At 40.1% G+C, this 27,925-nt stretch overlaps 1 protein-coding gene across 5 annotated transcripts in view; it reads left to right on the plus strand.

Moving 5' to 3' along the window:
* The window catches only part of ZNF521 (zinc finger protein 521), a 290,706-nt gene extending 263,199 nt beyond the window's left edge, over nt 1–27,507 (plus strand). For all 5 annotated transcript variants that reach the window (XM_003261988.2, XM_030810630.1, XM_012506409.2 and 2 more), the window contains one exon: nt 26,687–27,507. In XM_003261988.2, coding sequence (XP_003262036.1) covers nt 26,687–26,716 — 30 coding nt within the window. In that variant the 3' untranslated portion in view covers nt 26,717–27,507. The remainder of the gene's footprint in view (nt 1–26,686) is intronic.
* The last annotated feature ends 418 nt before the right edge of the window (nt 27,508–27,925 follow it).

The following is a 27,925-nucleotide window of genomic DNA, read 5'->3' on the forward strand; positions in this document are numbered from 1 at the left end:
AATCATAAAAAGAACTAGAACAGACCTATAATTGGACCTTCTGACCCAGTGCGATAGACTTAGGGGTCAGGTTTATTGGACTGTGGGATCATTCACCTCGCTTGTCATGACTCATTCTCCCAAATCCTGTTTTATTCATGTTGTATTCCCACTGGGCTCCAAGCTGGGTGGATGTCCAGGTTATTGTTGTCCTGAGGGGCTTAAAATTGGAAGGGAGAGGGAAGAAAAGAAAGAAATCATACTCTTGTCCAGTATGTATATCTTCCATTTAATGGAATAGAATAACTATTACTTAACCAAAGCCTTATAGTTGACAATTTTGCACCCAAAGACATTGAATCTAGCCTTGAGTGGTCCACTTGATTAATGTGTGACTAACCTTGGTCTGTAAGTCCTCTGAACCTCAGATATGAAGAAATAAACAAACATCACACTTACAGGGCTGTTATACAGTGAAAATGCAATGATGGGTATGGATATAAGATACAGACATAGGAAGATTTGGTTATTCTTATTTTTCTTAGCTATAGACTGGTAGTTTTAAAAAAATGAGTCAGAGACCTAGATTCTATTCCAGAAGTATCATGTATTATAAAGGAAAATAACTTATTTTTTAATGTTACTTCACCTTGAAAATGGGTATAATGTCTTATCCTTATTTTTCCGATGAAATGATCTGAGAGTAACATGCTTTTTGTTCAATCTTGTTGGTTCCCGTGGAGGAGAATAGAGTCCAACTGAAAATTATTCTGTTGGCCGGGCACAGTGGCTCACACCTGTAATCCCAGCACTTTGGGAGGCCGAGGCGGGAGGATCACAAGGTCAGGAGATCGAGACCATCCTGGCTAACACGGTGAAACCCCATCTCTACTAAAAATACAAAAAACAAATTAGCCGGGCGTGGTAGCGGGCGGCTGTAGTCCCAGCTACTCAGGAGGCTGAGACAGGAGAATGGCATGAACCCGGGAGGCGGAGCTTGCAGTGAGCCGAGATCACACCACTGCACTCCAGCCTGGGCGACAGAGCGAGACTCCGTCTCAAAAAAAAAAGAAAAGAAAATTATTCTGTTATTATGAGTATTATTATTAACAACACAGGTATTTAGCCTAAAATGAGGGTTGCAGTTAATTTTCACAGTGAATCCCTGAACCAAATGAAAGAGCTGATCTGGTTGACCTGGGAGAGGCAAGACTGAGGGACTTGTAGCCCACCCACTCCTCAGTCTTCCATCCCACATTGGGTCCTGGGGCAACTTTGTGCTTCCTTGGGCTCTGATGAAACGAGATTTATGTGAGTTATGTGTCCAAATAAGGAATTTGCAGTTTATCTTCTCAGTTGTCGTTCTAAAAGTGAACAAATAGTAAGTTAATGAGATGAAATACAAAATATAAGAAAGAATGAGTGAGCCCATTTAGTTGTCATAATGTGTCAGTGGATCCAAATTAGTTACTATATTACCTTGTATCACTTCTAAAAATGCTATTCTGTCACATCTGTTCATGAATTGAATATAGAAGATAGGCCAAGTTAGACTATTGTTTAAAAATACATCTTATTAAAATAATCTAAATTTCTGTTTGAAAAAATACTACATTTTTATCGCATAGGTATCAAAGCATAAGTCATTTTGGTTTTGTGAATCTATAAAGGATATGGCCAAAACACCTAGTGATACTGTCGATTCGTATGTAAACTGTGAGGCAGAATTAAGTAATCATTTAAAATCAAAGCTGTAGAGTTTCTTTAGAGACTGATTCCTACCTAGTGTTCTTGAAAACAAAAATGTTTGCAACAAACTTCCACTTTTGTACTGTATTAGTAGATTCTCACCTGGCAGTACCTTCAATGTCTTTCATTAAAAGAACTCAGCACTATGGCAGCGGTGGCCTCTGACCCATTGTAGAGCAGACAAAATTAAGCAATTAATCACATCCTTCAAGATTCCAGGTTTCCTTTATGATGATGTATTTTCAGGTTTTATTCTATGTGGAACATACAGTATTCACTCTCTTCTGCTATTAGTATAGACCAATCACAAACTCCTTGGTCTCAGGATGCCTTTACATTCTTAGAAATTATTGAGGACCACAAAAGGCTTTGGTTTATGTGAGTTACTATCATTTTCCATCTTAAAAATCAAAACTGAGAAATCTATTAAATACAAGAATACAAGCACATATTCTATTAGCTGTCAGAGAGATGATGTCATCACGTATCAGGTAGCCTCTAGAAAACTTCACTGCATCCTCTTCAGATAATGAGAGTATAAAGGGCAAATAATGTCTAATATTATTGTGAAAATAGTTTGACCTTACAGACCTCTCATAAGTGTTTAGGAGACCACAGAAGTCCCTGGGCTGCCCTTTGAGAACCACTGGCATAGAAATTTTAGTGCAGAACACGCAACTCTTTTTGAGTTTTTGTGACCTTTTTAGTCAAACATCTACCAAAACATTTCTGACTCACTCATTCAAATTGTGATCTGGGCCAAACAGAGACTTACTCTGTAATCCAAAACTATGAGCCTTATATTTCTAATCCCATAACTCGAAATTATATATATTTGCTCTTGATGTGAATACTCAGGTTTAATATGTGAATCATTCCTTAGATAAGAACAGTATTTATGGTGAGTATGTGATAATTATTATGAATCTGAGATGAGATATTGACTACACAGTCAATATTTCACAAAGCTATAATTCATAGTTATCGGAATCTCTATGTGGGTCTATTTTCTGAAATCCTCAATAATATCAGTGGCTTTAGTTTCAACACATTAAGAAAAATGATCAGAGTTAACTTGACTTTTTCTAGTTTTGAAAGTGTTTTTATTTTTATATTTTAACTTTTGGCATTCATGGTCCTGTGCATTTGCTTTCATTACCCAAATTGCATTTATACCAGTGCTTAGAGGATGGAATTAATGTAATTTTAAAATATTGATTTATTTTATTTGCTGTATAGAAAATGGGATGGTAAGTGTACAAAAACCATGAAACAGTTTTGTTATTTTCCTAGGACAAGTGAAAAAAAATTTCTGAAATTCAGGTGACAATAGAAAATAGGATCTATAACCAAAATAACCACAGAGTAGAAAAATGAAGCCATTTTATCAGCCCACTGTAGTTCATGCTTTGGTGTGCAAAATAAATGTAAATTTTAAACCACTTGAACTCATCTACTTTTTTATGCCACCAAAGTTCAGAAATAAGAAGGACTTTTCACAAGAGACTATAAAACTAAATGTCTAAGAACTGCAATCCTACTGGAGATTTTAAAGCATACAATTTATTTGGCTTTTCTATCAAGGTGAGAATAATAGGTTAAGTTTAGGATAAGCATTCTGGAATTGACCATCAGCATCACTATGGATATCTTTTAAATGTACATAAATGATTTCATGACCATAATACATAATTTACATTTCCTTCGCTTTATACCCAGTTGAAAATATGAAGCATTTTTTGTGGATAGAAGTGCTTTGTTAGGTATAGAATGTACATTCTATACCTAACAAAGCACTTCTATCCACAAAAAATGCTTCATATTTTCAACTATATATATATGAGGGAATGTTAATGAAAATTACTTGCCACCATATATGTATACACACACACACACACACACATATATGTATATGGGGATGTATAAGTATGTATACATGTGTGTATATATACTATGTATGTACGCATATATATAGTGGTGTGTTACCTTCATTTGCATTGCCTACAAAGCCAGTCAGAGTGTGGATAATTCTTCACTATACACTGTTCAGGAGATCAAGCACTCAGGCACCATCCTTTGAACATGACAAACCACAAGTCCTTTTAGATTTAGGCCAGATGAAGCCCTTATTTCTATGAAACATTTAATCTAAGTCACACTTTTTGCCAGTGTAGAAGTTATGTTCATCACACAACCCATAAACCTTGCTGACCAAATGTTCTACATTCCAGTCCAGATATATATCTGGACTGGAATTTTATATAATGTGTATAATATAAAATTATATCATGTTGTACTTACATATATACACATAAAAATATAATAATTTGTAGCAAGATATAACCTTTCTCTTTTGATAGAGTTTCCCTCCATTTTTGCAAGAAATTCTAATACACTTCAAAGGCCACCTAGCATGCTGCCAGGAGAGGAGATGTGCTTTGGAATAAGAGTCCATTATTTCAACTCAATGAACATTTTATTATTTTTTAAGTGAATGAATGTGTTCAATGTTTCACATGTTTTCCTAATAGACCTCAAAATTTTTCAGCAGAACCTAAGGAAGCTGCTTTGAGAGAGGATGGTATGGTCCAAGAATAATATCCTACAATGCATATTTGTATCCAAAGTGGTTTATGCAGGTGTGAGCAAGTGGTGTTTGTAAAAATCCTGTTGAATAGGCCACATTATTTCAGTACACTAATTGCTGTTTAATTGGTGCCTCCAGAAAAGCTACTATTGGATGGCAATGATCAAATCATCCTCTCTCCCGATGTGTCCACATAGAAAGTTCTGTCAGGCCTCTTGTTATAAATTTAATGAAGATTGAGGGAATTCCTGCAGTACGTGTAGAAGAAATTGGTCTAGTTGAACTTTAGGCTCTGAAATTCTAGTATTTCAATTCCTTTTGAATCAAAGATTATCTTAATACCCAGCCCTTCCCTTCATTAAGTCATGAGTGCAGTGTTTCCTACATTCAAAGTACAGTAGTAATTTGACATTTGAGGGATATACTGAGACTTTCAGAAATCACTAAGGTTTAAATGTGTAATTGTCACTATAGCTGTTTGATTTTCTTCTCAAATCACTTTTCCACCAAATCACCTGATTTTGATGCATATTTTTCACGCCACAGTTTAACTGGTGCTTGAGTGTTATGGTCATATTGCTGAAGGAAAAATGAATTACTGCATATGGGATGGGACATATAAGACAACAATACAGCATTAAATTGTCGCCATTGAGTGGCTTGCTGGGTCACTTGCTAACTTAGCTACTGGTCCTAAACTAGCTTCTCAGTGAGTATAACACAAAATCTGTCTCACATTATTAAATAATACGTGATGAGGCATTTAGGAGTCCTTGTTAATAGACAGAATTACAACTGCTATATTACATACTGCTATAGTCCCCATGCCATTATTAAGAAAATATACTTATTAAAAATAGTTATAGGCCAGGCACAGTGGCTCATGCCTGTAATCCCAACACTTTGAGAGGCTGAGGCAGGCGTATCACTTGAGCCCAAGAGATTGAGACCAGCCTGGACAACATGGTGAAAGCCTCGTCTCTACAAAAAAAAAAAAAATTACCCAGGTTGAGGTGCCTGTGGTCCCAGGTACTCAGGAGGCTAAGGTGGGAGAATCACCTGAACCTGGGGAGGTTGAGGCTGCAGTGAGCCATGATCGCACCACTGCACTCCAGCCTGGGCGACAGAGAGAGAGAGAGAGAGAGAGAGGAGACCTTGTCTCAAGAAAAAAAAAAAATATATATATATATAAATATAATTCCATCTTTTTAAATTCACCATGATGCCAAACACTTCATGACATACTTAAAATAATTAGACATATTTACAATCTACTAGGAAAGAGAAGATAGGCAAAGAAATAGCTACTATATGTGGTAATATGTAATCAATGGTTATAAATCTTCCCAGAAAAGGTGTTTCTTCTCCAGTTGGGAGAATTGGGTGGGAGGCACCCCTGCTGGTTTGGATGGATGGTTATGGAATTCAGAGAACATAATAGACACTCACTGAACATTGGCTCTGTAACCTTCTTGCTGCTTTCCTAATGCTGACCTAAGTGAACAAAATCCAGATTCATCATTATTTGAAAATAAAATCTCTACCTCAGACATATCAGAACTTTCCTGAGTTCTCTGTTCTAGCTTACGGGAATAATTTTGCAATGAGCCATACCTGGACATAGTTTCATGTTAATCAGTTTCCAGGTAAAAATTCTTATTTTTAAACATTTATCTTTTTCAAGTGATTAGGAGTCTTGGGCTTTGTTTTGGTTTTTAACCTCTAACTAGAAAACTAAACGTGTATACTTGCTTTCAGAAATGTATTCCAAACTAATACACTCCCCTGTCTTTCATCCAGTTACGGAGGTGTGGCTAAGACAAACGGTTTTATTTTACCCCTCCAGGAAAGACAAGGTAGAATCTGAGTGTAGTTTGGAAAAAAGTTTTAGTTTATTTTTTCATATTTTCCTCCAAGCGAGGCCGAAATCCTCTTTTGCAAACAAGAGGAATGAAAGGGTGTGTATTCACAGCACATCCAGAGGAAGTAACCCTCATCCCCATTTTCTCACTTTTTTGTATTTTCCAAGGGCTTACTTTTTATTTCCTACAGAGCTTAATGTTTTTTTTTTTTTTTTTTTGAGACAGAGTCTTGCTCGGTCACCTAGGCTGGAGTGCAATGGCACCATCTTGGCTCACTGCAACCTCCGCCTCCTGGGTTCAAGCAATTCTCCTGCCTTAGCCCCCCAAGTAACTGGGATTACAGGTTCATGCTGCCACACCCAGCTAATTTTTTTGTGTGTATTTTAGTAGAGATGGGGTTTCACCATGTTGCCCAGGCTGGTCTCAAACTCCTGAGCTCAGGCAATCCACCCGCCTTGGCCTCCCAAAGTGCTAGGATTACAGGTGTGAGCCACCACACCAGGCCAAAATTTCTTTTATTATCCCCACACAAACTATAAAACTCAAAACCCTGTTATGTCTTGCCTCTTATCATGTGTTCTCCTGCTGGGACCCCTGGGTTGGAAATATTTGCTCATCACCACATCTAGATCTGGCATATCCGGGTCCTATACTGATCAGTTCGGAGGAAAGTCAGTGTGGGGGATTGTAATTCCCACCTCTTCCTGGATGGTCTGGGCCTCATTCCTTTGCTCTTTACATCCTTAAATCCACCGTGCCCCTGTGTATCTCTTGTTCTTGGGGCTGAAATCGCAGTCCTTAAGCACATCACAAAGACTTCAAAATTCACAGGAGTGTAAATTGTGTCAAATGAGCACGTGGTTCTGGAACTGGTCCATTTTATACATCACCTCATTTCTTTGCTTTGTGGGCCTGCAGGGCTTTGGAAGTAAATTGGTGCTACAGCAACTTCCACTTAATTTGCTCAGTGGTTAAATTGATCTGTCTCTTTTATTTGATCGGATCTCCAGGAACCGAATCATTTGCATTGATTTATTGATTAGTGCTATGTTTTCACCATTAGTTTTGATCACTTTCAGCTGTTAATATTGGATAATTCAATCAGGATTGATTGGCCTTACCATTGAAGGCAGAAAGTTAATCACATAGGACACAAACAGGACATGGCTAAGCTAACCTCAGTTTGTTATTCTCCTCTCTCTCCCTTCCAACCACCCATCATCTATGCAGTAGCAAAAAGACTAGAGTTTTTCTTAAGCAAAGGAGGGAGGTTGCAGTTGTATAGCATTCATAATGCATCTAACGGTAAGATAGTTTTATTTGGCTTTTTAATAAAATTGCATCTAGAAATTAAGCAAGCATACAGAAAGATAAGCGTGATTATCACAATGAACTCATTTGGACTAAATGAGTAAATGCATTTTCAATTACCTATTTTGTACAATAAATGCCTAATCTGTGTGCGCATGCTTGGAGGCACAACCTGGGCTCACCTTTTTCTAAATTTGGCCCTTCCTGCTTCACCATGTGTCCTGGTAGTCAAATTTTCAAGAATCAAGTGATTAATATGACTGAAGTAAGGGAACGGAGGTAATTGCAATAAGCTGAAACCACTTTATTTGCATTTGAATTGTTTCTACAGCACCCCAGCTCAGTTTTTAAAAATTCTCCATCCATTAATTTCTTGATGTTCCTATTGATGGCTGGTTTTCGCTATTAAAAGAGGGAGCACCACCTCTTCGTTCTAGGACTCGTTCCCTCCTCCAACAGCCCTGTTGTTAGCGAGCTGCCATTACATTATTTTTTTGTCTGGCCCAGAGTTGACGACAGATGGCCATCTCCGAACTGCCATCAGTGCAGCTTTATGGAGCATCCAGCCAGGGTGTACTGAAGAGCACTGTGGCCAGTTCTGCAGCCCCCTCCCTCCCACCCCCTGGAAATGTTCATCACCTCTGCCACATTCTGCTTTGGCTGCTCTCTGCTGGCCCTGCCATCTTCCACGTCGCCAAGACAGCCTGCTACCATAGCACCGGAAGATCTGCCTCCATTAGGAAGGAGAGACTGCATGTGTGACTGTCTTGTAAAGACAGAGCTCTGTCTCAGCGCCTTTGTAGTCGGATCCTTTGGAGAAATCCGGAAATCCAAATTTTCCAAAACATTCTGCAATCTAGAGAGGCTCATGGAATTGCCACGTTTCTATTTTAGATGTTTGCACCACACGTGGATCAGTTTCCTCACATTAGCAGAGACAAAGTGGCAAGAACAGACCCTTTATGTTTACAAACTTTCCTCTAACTATTGGGAAACACCACTTCCAGATCCAGCTGTTGTGACAATTAGGGTAAGAAAGATAGTAATCATGGGCTTCCACTATAAATCCCCTGAAATGAGCAAAGAATCCATTCCAGCGTCTTCCTGATCCATCAATGTGGCGATCCCTCGGACAGCCGGGTGAAATGAGCTGCTGCTGTGCATTTGGAGAAAGATTGATAGGCTGCTCTTGATTGAGTTTGCTAAGGCCAGGCAGCTTCAGAGCCAAACGTGTATTTTAAGAGGAATTCACATTTGTATCCTTTATTGTTATATTTGCAGCGAATCTACAGCTTGGAACAGGCTCTGCCCTGCAGCTATGAAGGAGTAAGTTCCCCTTATTGGAGAGAGAGTAGTGTTCTGTAAAAGCCTGAGATGTGGCGGCGAGATGAATAGTGCTTAAAAGCTGTGCTTGCGGTGCTGTCATTTAGAACAGCAACTCCGAGGCTTTAAACGGGAGTGAAAGGCAGGGTAAACGAGTCCTTTAATAGTGGTGAAATTTTAAACTGCCTAAAATAACAGGTCTCCTTCATTGATAACTTCATTGAATGAGTGGGTGGAAACTAACTGGCCAGGAACTGCTTTCCCATAGGAGGGCCAAGTTTGCAAAAGTGGGGCTTTTTCCTTGGGCCCCTCCATGTCTGGGAGGGCAGCTTCTTTCCTGCGTGATACCTGCCCCTGCCTTGAGGGCAGCTCCTGGCTGGCAGAAGACCATCCTTCACTGGAAACCCAAAGCGCCCATAAAAGACTTCCTTTTTCACATTGCCAAAACTTAATTTTATAATTGTCTGACTTACACCACTGGGCACATCTGCTAAGCTTGTGTGCCTTCTAGACATATAAAAGGCTACTGTGATACCATTAAATATCAGCAGTGTGCTTTGCTGTGCTTTGAGTTTATAAGGGTGAAAGGTGATTGTGCAGGAAAATGGAACAGTATATTTGCTGTGAGACAGGCACCAAGACTTCACTCCCATACTCAGTTATAATTCATGACAGTACTGGTGGGAAGCCCTTATCCCTCTGTGGAGTTAATGCATCTCCACTGAAGCCTGCTGAGAGCACCCTGCGTCCCCCCCACCATCTGTGCACTCACTTCCTAGCTCTCTCCTCTCTTTCACTCTCTCTCTCTCTCTCTCTCCTTTTTCCTGAGATCTCTTGGTGTTAGTATAGTCAGACTGCTACTGAATTGTAAAAGTGGTTCTCCAAAGCAGAATTGTCATTTAACTAGGGGAAGAGCTGGGGAGAATGTTATTACAGCATTGTTTAATGTCTCATTTAGAAAATGTCGATTAGAAATTAGACAGAGAAGCAGCAATGCCTTAAACCCGTCGCTGACTCTGAGAGCCGAGGCTGTGCTGCTAATCATCGATTAGTAAGAGGTACCCATGGCCTGAGCGTGGATGGAGGCCAGGGACACAAAACAAGGTGTGCATCACAACCCAAACTAACCAACCCTGTGCTGAACCTGAGTTCAGTGTCCTGGAAGTCGAACTTGAGTGAGACCAAGGTCCTGAGAACTGCTTGCCCACTCTGTCCATTGGCCTGGGCCAGCCAGTGGCATGAGCGCCAATCCAGACCCCACACGCTGGCCCCATCTGCCATGCGATGCCACCCACTCTGAGGACCAGAACTAATTGCCTTGGAGCTACCCAAGTCTCAGTTCAAAATGATCAAACCCCTGGGTTGTACAGAACTTCACTTAAAAGAGCAGTGGTGATTTGTGCGATGCAAGCCACAGTCTAAAGTGAAAGAAGCCAAGATGGTCAAACTTGTTGCAGCCCAGAGCCGGCAGAGGGTCACAGAAATAGGTGGTTTGTTCCCACTCTCCCACCTCCCCCGCCCTCTGCACTCCCACTTTTTGCTGGGAGCCCAGAAGGTGATGGGACATGCAGAGGGCGTGTGCTGAAACAAAGGATGAAACTGCACCTTGTTCATAGCTGACCCAAGATTAATTTGCAACGTTTCATAGTATGTGTTCTTGCCATACTCCATTGTTAGTACTCCTTTTAAAAGATAAATCAAATCCGGGTCTGAAATACCAGTGTATGCATTTAACAGATGTGATGCCATAGGGGACCTACTGTGTTATAAGCTGCAGAAATGGCCTTTTTATGCCTTAGAATCCACTTATTCCAAAGAGGCTTTAGAACTGCAGCGGCGGGGTGAGAGGTCATGCATTAAGACAGCAGCACCCACGCGTAATTCCGCCTCGCGTGTAGTTGGCTCAGGGTCTCATTCTGATGTTTGGGTGGCATTAGTCACATCGTCTCGTTCATCCTCCAAAGGAAAAGTAGGGCAAGAATGGCCGTGTTCACTGTCCAGGTTTTCTTGGGTGAAAGATCACTTTGAGATGACACAGCTGAGTAGTCAGCCTGAAATCCTGGTTGGTATTTTATTAATTTTGCACCAAGATAAATCCTGAAATTCTGACAAACTCCATGACAGGTGAAATTCCTTCTTGCAGAATCTGCGCAGCAAGAGGCTGCTCATTTCGTTCTGTTCCGAGGCAGGCAACAGGAGGGCAGCTTTATAATCAGCCCTCAAAGGACCCCCAGCCGCCCCAGAGTCTCGGGCTGATTGAATAACTCCTGGGCCTCTTCCCCTAGGCCTCCATCAGCGGGGGTCCTGTGGAAAGCAATCTCCCGCAGACTGGCACTGAAGTGAGCTTTAAACCACCATTTTCTGCTCTCCAGAGGAGCCCGGAGTACTAAAAGATAGATGGACTGCAGATATTTTATGAGAAACTGTCAGAAGAAGAGCAGAGTAAATGTTTTTTTTTTCTTCTTCTTTGAGTCACACACTACATCACTGTTGAATTTCTCCCAGAATCTTTTACATTTCAAGTGAGAAATTAATTGGTTGCTAACCTTTAATTCCCCCCTCCCTCTTCTTCGTTGTCTTCCTCCTTTTTTTTTTTTTCTTAAATATTCACACAGAGGCCCTCTGCTTAACCACAGTTGCAGAAAATCAGTACCATTTGCAATGAAATATTTATAATGACAGAATGAAAAATTGGATTCATTTTCTGGACTGTAGCCGAACAGTCTGCAACTTTGGTGCGGCATTGTTTAGCATCTCTCATTCCTCTCTTTCATTGGCGTCGTTTTCAGAAACATAACGCATGGACGTTCACCTATGCTTTGGAGGGATGCCTACCAAAACACAGGGCCTGTTTTTACTCTTAAAAGAGAGGAGAAAGGCACATGTTTGTGTTGTGCTGCTATGTGGGGGGCACGCGGATGTGGCCCATAAAAAGGTAGAGAGATCGTGAACTCTGTCAAAAGGAAGGGCGTGCTTGCTCTGTAGGGAAGAGCTGGGAGAAGTTTATAAGGAATACAGGAGACAGTCTGGCCTCGACTTTGTAGCAGAGCACAAACAGCAATCAGCATGCCATCGTATCTTGGGGCAGATTTATAAGGGCAACGGGAAGGCAGAACGGAGGTGTGTAAATACACGTTGAATATCATAGCTCACGTTCTTTCGTCCCCTCAGTGTTTGCTGTGTAGGCTTTCCTGCCATGTGACCCTTGTATTCAGAGCTGCCTCCTAACGAGGGCTGATTATTGCATTTTTTTAAGAGATAAGAGATGAAAGGATTTTGCTAGGACAGCCCAGTGTTGTATTTTAAACAAGTCTGCCTCACAAGTGCGAGAGCCACAACAATACACTGACTCTTATTACAGGGCTGGGTTGGATTTGTAGCAAGTTGCCTAGGCAGTACATTTGGGTCTAGCCAATGAGTTTGTACTCACTACTCCACAGACAGGCCCAAAGAGCCTGCCTGTTTCTTCTCCCTCTGTTGGAATAGAACAAGGGATTATACCCTATAAGGGGGCCATCCCAGCCTTCCATCCCAGGCCTCTGTGTCAACTTTTCTTTGTCCTTTTTGGAACACTGGATTTAATTAGTTTTAGTGTTGTTTTATTTTGATGGTTTTTCAAAAGTGAAAATAGTTCCAAGTAGATTCAAGTGTCAATACAAATAGCCTCAAATTCCAATTTTGGAGGTTTCCTTCACTGAATTTGCATCATGCATTGCCAACTCCACAAGATCAATAATCCATATTTTATTATATAATAAAGGCTGCCTGTAAGTGAATTGACTCATTCATTCCATCTGATTAGCCCGATCATATTCATGGAGAGAAAAAAGAATACAAACTTACCTTCACCAATATATTGCATTATTTGGATATAAAAAGCTTCCAGCACTATAAAACAATTGCATAAAGATAAGAGATAATTCATTTCAATATTTGTTTACCCTAAGAAGAATATGACTCCTATCATCCTGCAATTTTTGGTGACAACTTTAAGTTTCACATCCATTGCGTGGAACTGGTCTCCGGTCAGCCTGGTCTGAGCACCCTATAAATAGCTCTTTCTTCAAACCAGCAGCAAGAATCCCACTCCGAAATTCTGAAAAACAACTGGGATAAACAGTCTTTTTCTTTTATAACCCTTGGAGAGATTCACCTTTTACTTACCCTAAGGCCATTTCCTCTTATTCATCCACGGATTACCATTTTCAAGGTTTTTGAACACTCACTGTGTTCTCTGAAGCAAAATCTTAGCACAGATTTGTGCCCACTAAGGTGATGAGAAACACTGAGCAGGAAAGAAGTGGTTCATTACTGGGATCTCTCAAGATCACGATGCTTAGTTTAACTTGTGGGTGACACATACTTTCTCAGAGACTTGGAGTTTTTATACAGGCTTCCAGATTTGTCGTTTCATTGCATTCCAAAAAAATTGATTTTGAGAAATATGCTGACAGTTCAGCATGAAATGATGTGTGTTCTGACACACACTGCATTGTAGCTTAGGAATCTAGCCTGAAGTAATTTTTCTGTAGCGTTTCTGTGACTCTGATTCAGGGGAGAAAAAGAAGTTTCCTTTAAAGCATATGTTTTAGGATGCGACAATAACTTTTCTCCTGCGCTGTGCATGGATTCAGTAGACTGTTTCCACTTAACCCTTATTATTGTTTTCTTTCTTGAGTGCCAGGGTTAAGGAGAAGAAATTTTTTCTTCCATTAGTTTTTCAACAACTTAGGTGAGTCTGAAATATATACCCAAGTAAATGGGAACTGTAATAGTGGTGTGTTCAGAATCAATCTCCTCTGCAGACCAGGCAAGGAACATTGAATAGCGTTCATTTATGTACTGCCAGATGTATTTCTGCATGTGACTGGGCTCGCCAAACCGCTTTGAATGATTTTCAGTGTTATTAAGCAGACTCACAGGAGCAACGGGACTCGTGACAGAAGTAAAGAGCCCGGTGGCAGGAGTCATTGGTGGAGGAAAGTTGCACGGAAAGAGAAGCACCACAATGCAGACTCTATTTTAATATCTGAGCTAACAACTCTCTGGGAATATTTCTCTTCCTCTTGTCCAGCTCCTTCTGTGTTGTGGCTGGTTTGCATTTGTGTTTGAAGTGCCAGGCGGTTTAATGAAGTTATTCTTTTATAAATTTTGCAACACTGAAGCAAGCATGAGGGCTTTAAATTAGAATAAGTGCCACTTCTGTATGGCAGGTTCCTTTGAGGACTGATTAGAATGAGGCCTCCCGTTGCCTGGCCCTTTATGCATGGCAGTGTTGCTGTGTGTTCTTGTTTACGGCTCACCTTTGAATTTGCATGAGTTTGCACCATGCCTGCCGCCTGGCCCTCTGTTAGTCAAGACTGTCTTTCTTTCAGGATCATGTTAAATACTTCATTTTAAAGAGATTTTTTAAATTATATTGCTTTATTGTAATGAATTAAAATTAACTTGGAGTAGCAAATTATTTAAGGATGTGAGGGTTATAGATTACTCTCACCATAGCTACAGCACATCTCTGTGTGGAGGAATTAAAGGGTTCTCTTTCCAGTAGCTCTGTGCACCGTAAGGGGTGAGGAAACTGTCCCACAGAGACCCTAGAAGTAAAGCCAGAAAAGGTGCCCAGGAAGTGAGAGGAGAATGGGAACTTCACGTGTGGGTCTGAAGCAAATAGAAGCTCTTCTTGGCAGGGCAGAGAGTGGGGGCAGCTCTGCCATTTTAAGATCTTAAAGAGTATAAGAATGGGAAATCGTGGACAAGAAAGAGTAAAAATACATCTTAAGAACAGGTTTAATAGAGAATAGGAAATGCACCCAACCATTCCTGACTTCTTTGTGCCTGTATGAACTTGCTAATAAACTGGGATGATTTTAGAGGGTGGGGAGGGATCGTTAAAGAAAGAGACCTGAAACTTTCAACAATACACAATAACATACAGGGAAAAGAGAAAGTAAAGCAAGCACACAGGCAAAAAGGAAAAAGCACCAAACTTGAGTATGAAATGTTTTCTCTTCTCCAAACTCGGGTTTTTTATTTAAAGTAGGGGATAACCAAACAGAATTGGGCCTGTGAAATACTTGCATTTTTAAAGGGCTTGCTTAGATCTTCAAACAAGAGTTACTTGGGGCTCCTTCTAATTGCATTCTCCAGCAGGAATAAGTCCCCAGAGAGACAGAAAGATCAAAGGCAAACACCAGGAATTTTACCTGTAGAAGCAATGCACGTATGTAACTTTTTTTTTTGCCATGCGCAACACTCGCTTAGGCGTGGAAATGGACATGCGCACATGTGTATTCCCGTGGGCGTGCACACACGCACGTACACACACATGCGCGTGCACACACACATGCACACACAAACACATACACACGCGCACAGACACGCACACAGACATGCACCCACACGCACGCATGCACACACACCTCTCAGGAGGTGGCTCATACTTAACACAGTTTATCTAAATTAATACATTGTCCTTTCACAGTTTTATTTTTATGTATCTTTACCAAAGCATATGCAATAGTAGACACGGTTTTTTGTTTTTTGTTTTTTTTTTTTTGCTTATGGTGAGGAAAGATGTTTTTCTGTTATTCTTAATGATTTATAACATGTTTGACTTACTCTTAATGTGAGTTTACCTCCTAGGGAGTGTGGCAGTGTTTTTAATAAAAGAAATAATACACTACAAGGAAGTGGCATTTCTTTTGCTTTTTGCCCAAGTTCAATAAACTATTTTTCATAATTATTGGAATTTGGTTGAAGGGAATCCGTGTCCCTATCAAGTGGAAAAGTAGAAAGAGTCTTGGCTCCCTCCTTCTTCCTACAAAGGTTACCCTTTGAATATAAATTACAACGCCCTGTGCTTCTCCCATTCTAATCAGATGACCTTTTGAATCTGGTGGACCAGAGTTTAAATCCTAAGCCTGCCAGTCAGTTTTTAAATCAATGCCCTGCTCCACCATCTTTCAGTGTATAACTAAATTTCAATGGATTTCAAACACGGAAGTGAAGTAAATGATGCCAGTGGAATCTTGCAGCTGACTGCAAAACAGCCAAACTTAACTCTGAGATCTTGGCCAAGTGATATGAATATAGTTAATTTCGCTAACTAAATTCTCTTCAAAAACCTTCCGGGATTCAAAATCTAAGAGAAAAGGGAGGAGTTGGAATTTTGCAATGTTTGTAAGAGGACATTTCTGAGCAATTATCAATTTAAGCTTCCATTATTTGCCGCTAATTACTACACAAGGCTGTTAAATATTTAGCAGAAGTTTGTTTAATTGCGTTTGACTGGGAAGGGGATGCTTGAATATAGCTTCAGCAGCAAGAGTTGGTTGTGTGCACCGAGAGCTGGCAGAGAGGAAATTTGTATTCGCCCAAGATGAACACATTACAGTGTCAGACAAGCCTTCTTTTTTCTTCCTTCCAAAGATTTATTTATCTTTAAGGTATCTAAAATTAGAGCACGAAGAAGGGGCACTGTTCATGGATGTAAAATTGGAAGGAGGTCATTCTTAACCTTGTTTACAGATGTTCTAGTTTAGACAGCGCCAGTGTGATAAATTAAACATTACAGGGGAAAAAATTAAAGCTTAGCAACAACTGGCACATGGACACATCTGTCTGTGAAGCACTGACTTAATCCCTGAATATCTTATTAGACAGTATTGCCTATCAAAGCCTTCTGTCCCACAGTACGCTGGAATCCTGCAATTCCAGAATCTGGAGTGAAATCTTTACACTCTCCCTCTCACTGGTGCTGGCTTTATATAGTTTGATTTAAATTTTCTGCTGGCCTCTTGCATGGAAACAGACAGCTCAATTCATTGTTTTCTTTTAAAAATAAACGTCGTACTCTTTAATATATTTCCCAGTGGCCATTTTGCTCTTTTTAGCGTGTTCTTCCCATTCGGCACCTTTTTCCCCCGCTCTCAATGTAGTAGATAGTGCACGCTATTGTCAGTTGCAAAGAGGGAAATTTTCAAGCTTGTCAGGTATGCACAACAGATAGGAGTCAGCTTGCAACTAAAATTTTACTACTGTTTTTAAGTTCTTAATGGAAAATGGGATTGTCACGATGTTAACATTTCCCATGTATGATGTCACAGTAGAATTTGTCCTTTGGAAGCTGGTGGACTAAAGGGCTTGTTTTATATCTCCAAAATGTTTGTCAAAATACTAGGAATTGTTCCATGTTAGCAACTAGGACTTAGCATTATTTAAATAATTAGTCTTTGCTCAGGCTTCTGAAGACTCACACTAGACTAAAGCCAAACTGGGTATTCTTGGTACATGGTAACTGCCATGGGCTTTTCCAGCTCGTTTGATATTGCAGAAAATAGCAAAATGTGGTGAAAATAGGCCCTTTTTGAACTGACTCCCTACCTCCCTGCACAGCCAGACATATCTGCAGCTCCACCAGATGCTTCAGCTCCTACACAGTTCCTGCCCTCTGCCCTCTGCCCCTTGCCTTCTGCCCTCTGGGTTCTCAGCTTTGCTGCTGCTCTTCCCTCTACTTCAGGGGCCATTCTCTCCCTTTTTACCTCTGCCGCCTCATCTCTCCCACACCAGGCATGTGTAACTCCTCCAAGAACAAAGCCTCTCACATAAGGTGAAGGGCCCTTCCTCTGTGTCCTAGAGCACCTTGTCTCTCCAGATAGAAGGTTTGGGCTATGGCAATGAGTGTCCTTTATCTGTACAGCTGGCCCAGCCATGGGACTAACTCTAAGACCTTGAGTGTTGGCTTCAACCCTCTGGGACTTAATTTTCTCATCTATAAAATAAGATACTGGACCAGATGCTGCTAAGTACCACCCCCAACCCCCAGCTCTGAAACCAATTTTTTCTTTCTCTGCTGTATTACTTACAGGTGTAGTTGATTCACCTGCCATTGAGTCTAGACCAACAAATTGAGGATGATGGCTCTGTAGTTCTTTCAAAGTAGATAGTTTCTTCCATTCCCCAAATACTGATTTCCAGAGTTTAATATTTGAGTACCTTTAAACATTATTAGATTGCAAATATCCCTAAAGCAGCATTGGTTGATTGCCACTAAAACGTAACATCTTTGTTCATTGATGGTACATGGATGGTCTTGATAAGTCACTGAAAGAATGAACACTTCTGGAAATACTTGACTGTTTACATAAACAATGCCATTATATATCTCGGAAGAATTCTTTCTACAGTTTCTGTACACTTGCCCACATTCACCCATTGACTACATTTTACTGCAGTACAGTATATGTTTACTGCAGTACAGTCTCATGTGCTATATGTGTCCCTTTACAATTCTTTTTAAGATGGGGAAGATACCATCTTAGAATGAAGACAAAGTAGCGTACTCAAGCATGGTATAGCAATCTCAATGTGTTTTCAATACAAAGTAAATTCAAAACAATTATATACCTTCCTTATAACCACCTGTTCCTGTATCTGACCTCTAATTTAAGCCTGTCGATAACAAGACAGGTCATTAACAAGACCTCCGCATTACAGTTATTTAACACACCTCATAGACCACCATTTCTTCTTCCCCTTTAGGTCAGTTCCTCCCTGCACATTCTTCAAAACCCTTAAATTCAGAACTCTCCTTATTTTCCAGCTTTCATTTATTCATGCACAAGTGTTTTTCAAACAGTATAAGGCAGTGTTCCTCAATATCTCCCTGGTAGGAGAGATACTTCCCACCAAGAGATATGCGGCAGTGTCAGGGGACATTTCTGCTTGTCACAACTGGGAAGATGCCACTAGCATGTTGGCAGTAGTGGCTGAAGATGCTGCTAAACATCCTACAATGCCCAGGACAACCCCCTGCAACAAAGAATTGTCCAGCTCCAAACGTCAGTAGTGCTGAGGTTGGGAAACCCTGCTTGTGTAAGGCAAGCCCCACTAGCCTTCTAAAATCTATTTTCAGTCTCCTCTCTGGAACCAAGCAAGTGAATGGGATGTGTTTTATATGATGACTGAGAAATGGTGTACTGGATGGTCTTCTAGGTTGCTTTGGATCAGATGGATGAACTTTATACTATAGGTACATGGTCTAGTGTTTGGAACGTAAACTCATCAACATGCCAGTGTCCTCATCCTTCTGGATTATCTCAGATCACCCTTTTTCTGGACGTAGTTAGCACAAATGTCCAGAGAACAACAACAAAAATATCCTTCAGTGAGGTTTATTAGAATGTGAAATTGTTTCCTATGGGAGGTATGATAGCAACTTCATTGCCAGAATCATTCAAAACTGGCCTAGTGTGTAAACTTTATCAAACAAGTATGTTCCTACAAGCGGACAAACTAAATGCCCTAATAGTCCTTTTCCTTCTTTAATATCTTGTATTCTTCTGATCGCTTCTGATGATGCCATTTCACCTTTTGCTTTAATATAGCTTAGTGTCATCCAGAAAATGCTTTGAGATGTCAGACCAAGCCCATGTGAACTGTTAAATGTCAAAAGAAAATGCATCAGTGTCTCTGTAAGTTCATGGAGATGACATTACCATATGAAAAAATAAAAAGGGAAATTCTGTCAGTGCAAACATGATCATAAATGCAACATTCATGGCATTAAAGAGAGGGGCAAAAGCATACATGACCGTTTGGAAATGCCATTGCTATGTCATAATAAAAGAGTAGAACTTCATTCTAGCAGATTCTACAAATGTAAAGATTGTGAGTCAACTTCCCTGGCTAAGAAAATCCACTATGCATATGTCTTTTCAATTCTCATAGCACTTAGGGAAAATATTGTATATTTGTCCTTTAAAAAAATATGCATTGAACTATAGCGTAGCTCACAAAAAATGCAATATCCACAGATATGGTCCTGATATAGGATACCTAACCTACCAGATAGGTTTACCTGGTAAGGTCCATAAAAACACAATTACCCCAGATTTCCCCAGCCAGGAATTATATAGTTGTGGGCAGTAGAAACTTTGGGGTGGGCAAAGGGGGGTACTTGAGGGTGATTTTGGTCTTCAGTGTAATTTTTAGAACATTCCTAATGGTACTCCCAGAGCCGTAGCAATTTACTTTTAATCAGTTGAAAATTATGAGTACTTTTGTAATTGTGTGGACTTTGAAAATGTTAATTTATTAACATTCACATCCTGTTAACCTTATTAAGATGCTTAAAGGTCACCCTTTGCCATTGTGACTATTTTTTCTCTTAACGTTCAGGGGAAATAACCCAGGATCCTGTCATCATTAGCTGTATACACTTTTAAAACTATTTTACTAGCATAAGAAGTTGGGAATGAAAAGGAGAGAGGGTGGAAATGTAAAAATCTTGATTAGAAAGTATAATTTAATAGAACATGTATTGAACCAAATGTATTGATTAATGTGGAAGATATAGTACTTATATTGATTTGAACCAGAGATTTAGTACTAAAAGCTCTAAGCCAAAAAGCTGTTGCAGATTGCTACAAAAGTCAGTTTAATGCTGTCCTTGAGAATGCCTTCACAAAGAAATTCTTCTAATGTTTGAGGACTAGGTAGAATGCGGTATATGTCAGTCTGATCCCGGAGGGTTTTATTTTGTACTCTAATAGCTGTTACGAGCCTACATTATATCCAAGGAGTAATTTTCCTTAGGGGTGCCCAGCTCGCTTTGTGTCAATATTCTAGCATTTTAAGTCACGTACAGTATATGCTTCTGGGAACGGGGAAGGAGCCAGCCAGACTCATAATGGTCTGCATTCATTAATAAAGGCAGAAGCTTCTGTCCCTCCATTGCCCACTACAGGGATGCCTCTTTGGCCTTCAGGGACCCGTACAGACACATTTAAAGAAAGCTTTATTTTGAGTGGGCAGGAGATGAAATGTAGGACTTGCAGGCATTTCCTAAGTCAGCTATATGCCCGAGCACAGGGGTGACCTTAATGGGTCAAAGAAGAATGCAGGTCAAAAGACTTATTATCCAGCCTGTTGGAAACCAATTGCTTTTGTTTAAAAAAAAATAAAAAATGAAAAAAAGCAATAGTGCTTAAAGGTGGACGGTAATGTAGAATTCTGTTTGCAGCCTGTAACTGCACGGCTCTATGTGAACTGGAATATACTTCCAGAAAAATAAGAGCATACCGATTATCCTCAGTGTTTATGGATAAAGGTCCAACCCAAGTGATAAAAGGAAGGGTAATATAATTAGTTAATCAGTGATGATTGATTACGGATGTTTGTGTTCTTCAACTAAAGAAAAAACAACACGCTGCCATGGTGCTGTCACCATCTGTTGAAAGAAACAGCCACATTTAATCTTTATATTTCTTTATTTCTTCCCGCCTTGCATTGTTTCTGAGCCACAATTGCCTACTATTTCATCTCGTTAGAAAACATCTCATTTAAATTAAATACAACTGCAGTTTAAATTCGGGTTTCTAATGGCACAGTGAATTAGTGGAAAGCTTGTTATTTTTTTTTCATTCCTTTTTAAAATAGCATGCTGGCTCTTTTACTTAGTTTTAAAAGCTTGTCAGAATTTGTTTGAAACAAAAGGCTATAAATAAACAAGTCATGGTAAAAATGATTAACATCTTTGAATCAACAGATTTCACAAAACTTCCATTCAAATGCCATTTTTGTTTTTATGACCATTGATACGTAACATTTTGCCGATGCCAACAGAGTGTTACAAAGCACAGACGAGACATGGTCTCTGCCAAAGAATTAGAAAAGTGAAGGCAATCTCTGGGCATAAGTTTTGGGGTTGGGAATTTAATTTTTCAACTCTAGGAAGATAGGTTCCCCCTGGCTTTCCTCTAAAGCTGAATTTCATCATTGATATAGGTGCAAAAATTCAAATTTACATCAAGATTGCAGGAAAATGGAATATCTTTAGCCAAGGTGAACAGTTTCAAAGGATCATGGATTTTTATTTTTACTTAAAAATATTTTTCTTGGATTGCATTTTAAATAGGATTAAACTGTTTGACCAGCAAATGTGGTCAGCTCTCAGAAAAAAGGAGGCTGAATTAATCATTTGTTAGAGTGCCAAGCCCAAAATGAGAATTCCAGTCTTGTAAAATGAAAGGCATCTCATATTTAAAAAGAAATACATAGTGCTAGAAGGGAATTTTTAAGGCTCTCATCTGTTTTTTAGCTTTCTAAGTTTAATTTCACATTTATAGAGAAAAAAAATACATACAGCACACTCCTTCCAAATGGGGCCCTTTACAGTAAAGAAAGTGTTTTTGAAACCTCGCTATTAAGGTATCATACCTGGATGGATCTTCTTTTAAGCTTTAAGGTATGTTGTGGATTTGATTTTTTTTAACACAAACCCCCCTCGTGTAAAACAACTGTTCATAACTGGGATTAATGGTTTGCAATTTTCAGTTACTTAGACATGGGGTCTCCAGGAGATGGCTTTTTGCAGAGTTGAATATGGCTCTCTGTGGGATTACAGAAGTTTTCTTCTCTTCCTACTTCCTTTTCTGTCTTCACCCCCCACCTCCTCCGATGTTGCACTGATGTTCTTCTCGATTATGTAAAACACTTTCTCTTCATTGGAACAGATATTTTTTCTCATAACCTGTCATTGCATTAAAGTACTTTAGGGACTGTGAATTGCTGTGTAAAATTGGTGAGATTACCCACTGCTTTGTTCTAGTGTAGTGGTTTCCTCTGGACCTAAAGAGCTGAAAACTCTTGCACAGAGAGAAGGCTGCTTGTGGATGGCCTGGCAGCATTTTTCTGCTTTCTGCTCATATGCATTTGTGTCCTTGCTGTCTCAGGACTGGTTCTGTGGTGTGGCAAGTAGCCAGCGGGAGAGCAAACTGGGCCTCAGAGCCTACCCTCTCTTTGTTTGGCGCTTCTGCTGTCTACTTTTTTACCCTTCCCACTTGCCTCTTGTCTCCCTTTCTAAAGAAATAATGTCTATGAGCATCAGAAAACACAAAAAACACTGAGTGCTCCCATGAAGCAACTTCTTGTTTTTCTAGTCAGAGAATCTTTAGTCAAGACCAGAGACTAGGACTTCGCATCTGTTCTCACCAACACCTAAAAGCCAACTGAATAAACTGTGGCTCAGATATTCCATTCCTTCCCCCAGAAAATGAAATGAGGCCATTTGCATTTCCAGTGGACTTGAAATACTGCATGGGGGAGGAGAATAGACACATCCCCGGATCCTCAAAGGTGGCGAAGGCAAGCCCTTGAGGATGGAGCAGAATCCCATGGCGGGTTGTTTCCAACACCAATATATCCATTGCCCAAGAAGCTCTAGGAACATGCTGCCTTCCACCATGAGCATCACTGCCAGTGGTGGACAGCCAGGCCTGGGGAGACCTTGCCATAGCTCTCTGTTGGGCTGGAGCAAAAAAGGGAAACCAAACAAAATGAGAATAAGAGACCTCCGTGGTCTGCAGGCATCTCCACACCAAGAGGACTTCTGGCCCTTACATTTCTCATGCCAGATTTCTTAGGTTGATATTACTTACATTGGGTTGCTTTATTTTTGAATTTCACAAGCCATACCCTTGTCCTTCTCACAAATGATTTATATTCCTCTCTCTTATATGCAAAACATAACTCCTTTATGAAACAACTTCAGTCTGTTGTAGTAAGTGATGTATGTGTATTTGTTCATGTCCTTGCACCTCTGAAGAGACTTGTATGGCTTTGGTTGAGGATGAAAGCATACAACACACAACCATTGCCAACTGTTATGGGCAGTTTGTTTTGGGTTCTTGTAGCATCTTGATATGAGCACATATAAAAACACCAGGAAAATTGCACTGTGTACTCTTTTACTAACCCCTGGAATCCGATCACATGTGGATTGTCCATCATAAGCACTTAAACATTTGAAAATAATGTAATTAAACTGATTTTTTTTACTTTGATTTGATAAGAAGAAAAAAACACCCATCTTTCTGTCAGAGTCCTATCATTTAGGTAAATACAGGTTGAGTATTCCTTTTTTAAAATGCTTGGGACCAGAAGTGTCTTCAATTTCAGATTTTGGCATATTTGCATATACATAATGAGATGTCTTGGGGATGCAACCCAAGTCTAAACACAAAATTCATTTATATTTCTTATATACCTTATACACATAGCCCAAAGGTCATTTTACACAATATTTTCATTAATTTTGTGCATGAAACAAAGTTTCAGTACATTGAACCAGCAGAAAGTAAAGATGTCACTAGCTTAGTTACCTATATGCCATCATGTCGGTGCTCAAAAATTTCAGATTTTGGAGTATTTGGATTTTGGACTTTCCCATTTGGAGATGCTCAATCTGTATTATCATATCTTCTTGTACTTATTTGGTCATTCTTTTTGGACTTTTTAAAAATAAAAAACCTTTCTATAAACTTGACTCTGAGATAGCAAAAGGTATAAGAAGGCTTAGATGTGATGTATTTTGAGTAATCAAACTTTTATTGTTTATAACCTTTCTGAACAGAATCATGTTGATTTTTAAGAAAATAGCAAAGTTTTTTGGTCTCATTAGTACTTTTATTACCCTTTCTGTCTACATATTGGTGACAAGTACTTTTCAGAAGTATGAAAAATCAATATACAGATAAAAGAGCTGGCATAAAAACAATTTGCTATTTCCTGTTTTCACTCTGAGGCTGGGACTATTAAGATATGTTTTAAATAAGGGAGAGTGAAATACTGTTCTCCATCATGATTTGTCATCCATCTTTTTCAAAAATGAGCTAAATTTGAAATGGAACAAGGAAGACCTCAGTCCTCTTCACAAGGCTCCCAGCCCCCTACTTCTGCACCCAGCCCCAATTGGTTCTCAGCTGAACCTCTGGTCATTCAGTCTGTATTCAGGGAGCAGGCAGTTTGCTAGTTGCTGTAAAGGATGAATAGATAACAAACATCTCTAAGATGAATCCCTCTGCTTAAAATACTCCAATGGCTCCCTTAACCTACAAGACAGTCTGAGCTCTTTAGCAAGGTAGATAAGACAGCTCATATTCTTGCCCCAAACCAACTCTCTCTTCACGTCTCGTGAGTACTATTGATTGAGAACACTCCAGAAGAATTCAACCAATCTAAACAAGTTGCAGGTCTGCAAACTTACCTTGCATATTCCTGTTTCATTGCCCTGACCCATGTGGGTCCCTTGGCCTAGAGTGCCCTCCCTGTACTCTCTGCTCATGTTTCCGGCTGTCAGTGTGCTGGATCCACTGGGAACCCTTCCCCAATGGCTAGGCAGGTTTAGGTGTAGCCGCGACATTTCTGTGTTCTTTTCTAATAGACTGCTTGCCATCTTGCTTTGCTTTTATGTGCCCACATGACCTTCTTTAGACTGTGAGCACTTTGAAGGCATGACAGCAAGGACTAAAAGCCAATCGAATAAACTGTGGCTCAGATATTCCATTCCTTCCCCCAGAAAATGAAATGAGGCCATTTGTATTTCCAGTGGACTTGAAATACTGCGTGGGGGAGGAGAACAGACATCCCCCAGATCCTCAAAGGTGGTGAAGGCAAGCCCTTGAGGATGGAGCAGAATCCCATGGCGGGGTTGTTTCCAACACAAATATATCCATTGCCCAAGAAGCTCTAGGAACATGCTTCCTATGCCCTTCCTCTCCAGTATGCCCTTGCCTTGCCAGCCAGTCACTGAGATAGCCAAACCCTCTTTCCTGAGCACTGCAGTGCTGTGGCATGTGCCAGGTGCTGATGCACGTTTTCAATAGATGCTTATAGATGAATGAATAAATGAATGAACATCAGAATTATTGGCATGGGTGAGAGCCAGGCCTACAAATAATCATGAGACAAGACCTAAGATGCATCCTAGGTAAGCAGTATAAAGTGCAGCAGGAAATCAGAGAACGGAGAGATCAGTGTTAGATGGGGTGAGGATGGAAGTGGTGATATTTTGAGCTAGGCTCCAAGGTTGTAATAAGAAGGGATTGGGGTCAGGGGATACAGGTGAGTAGTGAGAGAACATGGCTCCAGGAAAACACAGAGGAGGAGAGTGGAGATCAGACCATCTCCAGGCTTATGCTCCAAGCAAATATCCTGCAGATCTGTGACCATCCTCCAGGCCTGGTTCTGGAGCCTTCCCACCCGGCGTCCACCCTCAGGGCCTGGCTGGTGGTCCTGAGTTGCCCAGCAATCCCAGTTACCCTCTCACAATTTGGAAAGAGGGTGTTCACTTAGAAAGGGGACATGCTAACATAGATGAGCGGAGACCATCAATATACAACACAAGCTGTATCAGCTGAGAAAGAGCATCCGGGGACAGGGGAGACATGGCAGGCTACTGTAATCTGCTCCTGAGCCACGGTATGACCACAGCCCAAAGCCCACCCTCAGGAGGGGGGCTGCTCCCACTGTCCATCATCAGCCAGGTAACTCTTGCATTTCATACCCATATTCAGGGGCAGATAGAGTCCCTGTTGTCAAGATGTTACAGTCTCAGAGGGATTGGAACAGAGGCATATGTAACAATGGAAATCATACACAGATACATAAAACTGTTAAAACAGTGCTACCTGCTCCTTGAACACTGGGTCCTATCTTAATAAGAAGAGATGATGGATGGTGAGAGGGTATTATAGAAAGGCATGGCAGAGGTGGAGAAAAGGCAATGTGCCAGCCAGCCATCTCACGTTAGGCAGGCTCCTGCCCTGGCCTCTCCTTCCCGGCCCTCATGGGTGGCAGCAGGTTCAGAAGATCTCTGGATCTGTTTCTCCCTGGGGAAGAAGCATTAGATTTTTTTTAGCATTAGAGGACATCCATGAGCACTATTCATCAGAGGGCAGAAACTCATTGTTCTGTTCAAGTAATTATGAATTAATTACATGTGTATATGCTTGGTCTGATGAAAATGAAATCACTGAAGTTTTCCCTCTCTTCTTTTTTTTTTTTTTTTTTTTTTTTTTTTTTTTGTTATTTACAGAATCATACAATGACCCAACACAGCAGTTAGTGCAAGTACAGTCTCTCAAGGAGAATTGCTTTTGTGGCACAAAAAGGGAACATGTTTTACTCTTTGCACGAAACTTTCATTGTTAATGTATATTATTCAGAAACATTGTATTGTACCATAAAACTTGTATTATCAAACTGTTGGATGTTCATGTGTTTGAACTTTTGCGCACCGGATAGACCCCTTGTATATAAAGTGTTGCACATGTATTATGTCGTCTGATACTAAAATGGTCTTATAAAGACAAGTGGACTTGGGCCCTATTCAGGCAAGATTAAAAAAAAAAAAAAGACGTATGACCAAAATGGCTTAAGATAAAGTATTTTTAAGGAAGAAATATTAAAAACAACTGTTATACATGAGACTATGGTTGGACTTCCTTTTCTTTACACTTAAGCCTAGAATTTCACTTTTGGTATATCAGCGCTTAAATCCAAGACTATTTTTTATTGCTGAAGATTCTTGCAAACCATGAAGAGATGTTCTCACAGAACAGAACCCCACAGCTGGATAAGGCCCGTATATATATATTTGTAAGCCTTGCAATGTGACAGGTAGCATCACTATATATGCAATAGTTGTTATGTAGACTGTCAAAGAATTTTTTTTTTCCCTGGATACATTTGAAGCTTTGAGTGTTCAAGGTTTTCCTTAATGATTTCATGCAGCCAAATTCTTGAATCAGTTGAACTAACCTGTATGTTACTGTTACTAATGTTTACTCTGCGGTCTGAACCTGGAGATTACTGGAATTGTTTTCCAAGAGGAAATAAATTCAGTTTACCATTAGGTATGAGTGTATTTGTGTGTTTTCTTTCTCTAGTTACTACACCATTAAAAAAAATCTAATTGCCTGCACCCTTGGATATGAAATCTGCTCTTGAGCATATCACAGGCATTGCCTCAATCATATTTAACCTTTTCACACTGGGCCAAATGCGTCTGGAAGGATATTCATCACTCTTCATAGGGAAGGAATCAGACACAGTATCCTTCTACTCTGTTACATACTAACAGGTCACATTGTACTTGAGGATTCTGACATCACAGATGGATGTGATGGCTGTTTTCTGCATAATTTGCAGCCCAATTCATGTCATGCTGTGCAAATCTGAACTCAAAGTAGATGGCTGCAATTTGAGAGGCAGTTTGGCTTATGTGTACTTAAGAAGCAGCATTGTTCATTCAGAAGACAAAGCACAGAGCGAG

The sequence above is a fragment of the Nomascus leucogenys genome, chromosome 4, assembly GCF_006542625.1.
Source record: "Nomascus leucogenys isolate Asia chromosome 4, Asia_NLE_v1, whole genome shotgun sequence".
In the NCBI taxonomy this organism is placed as follows: domain Eukaryota; kingdom Metazoa; phylum Chordata; class Mammalia; order Primates; family Hylobatidae; genus Nomascus; species Nomascus leucogenys.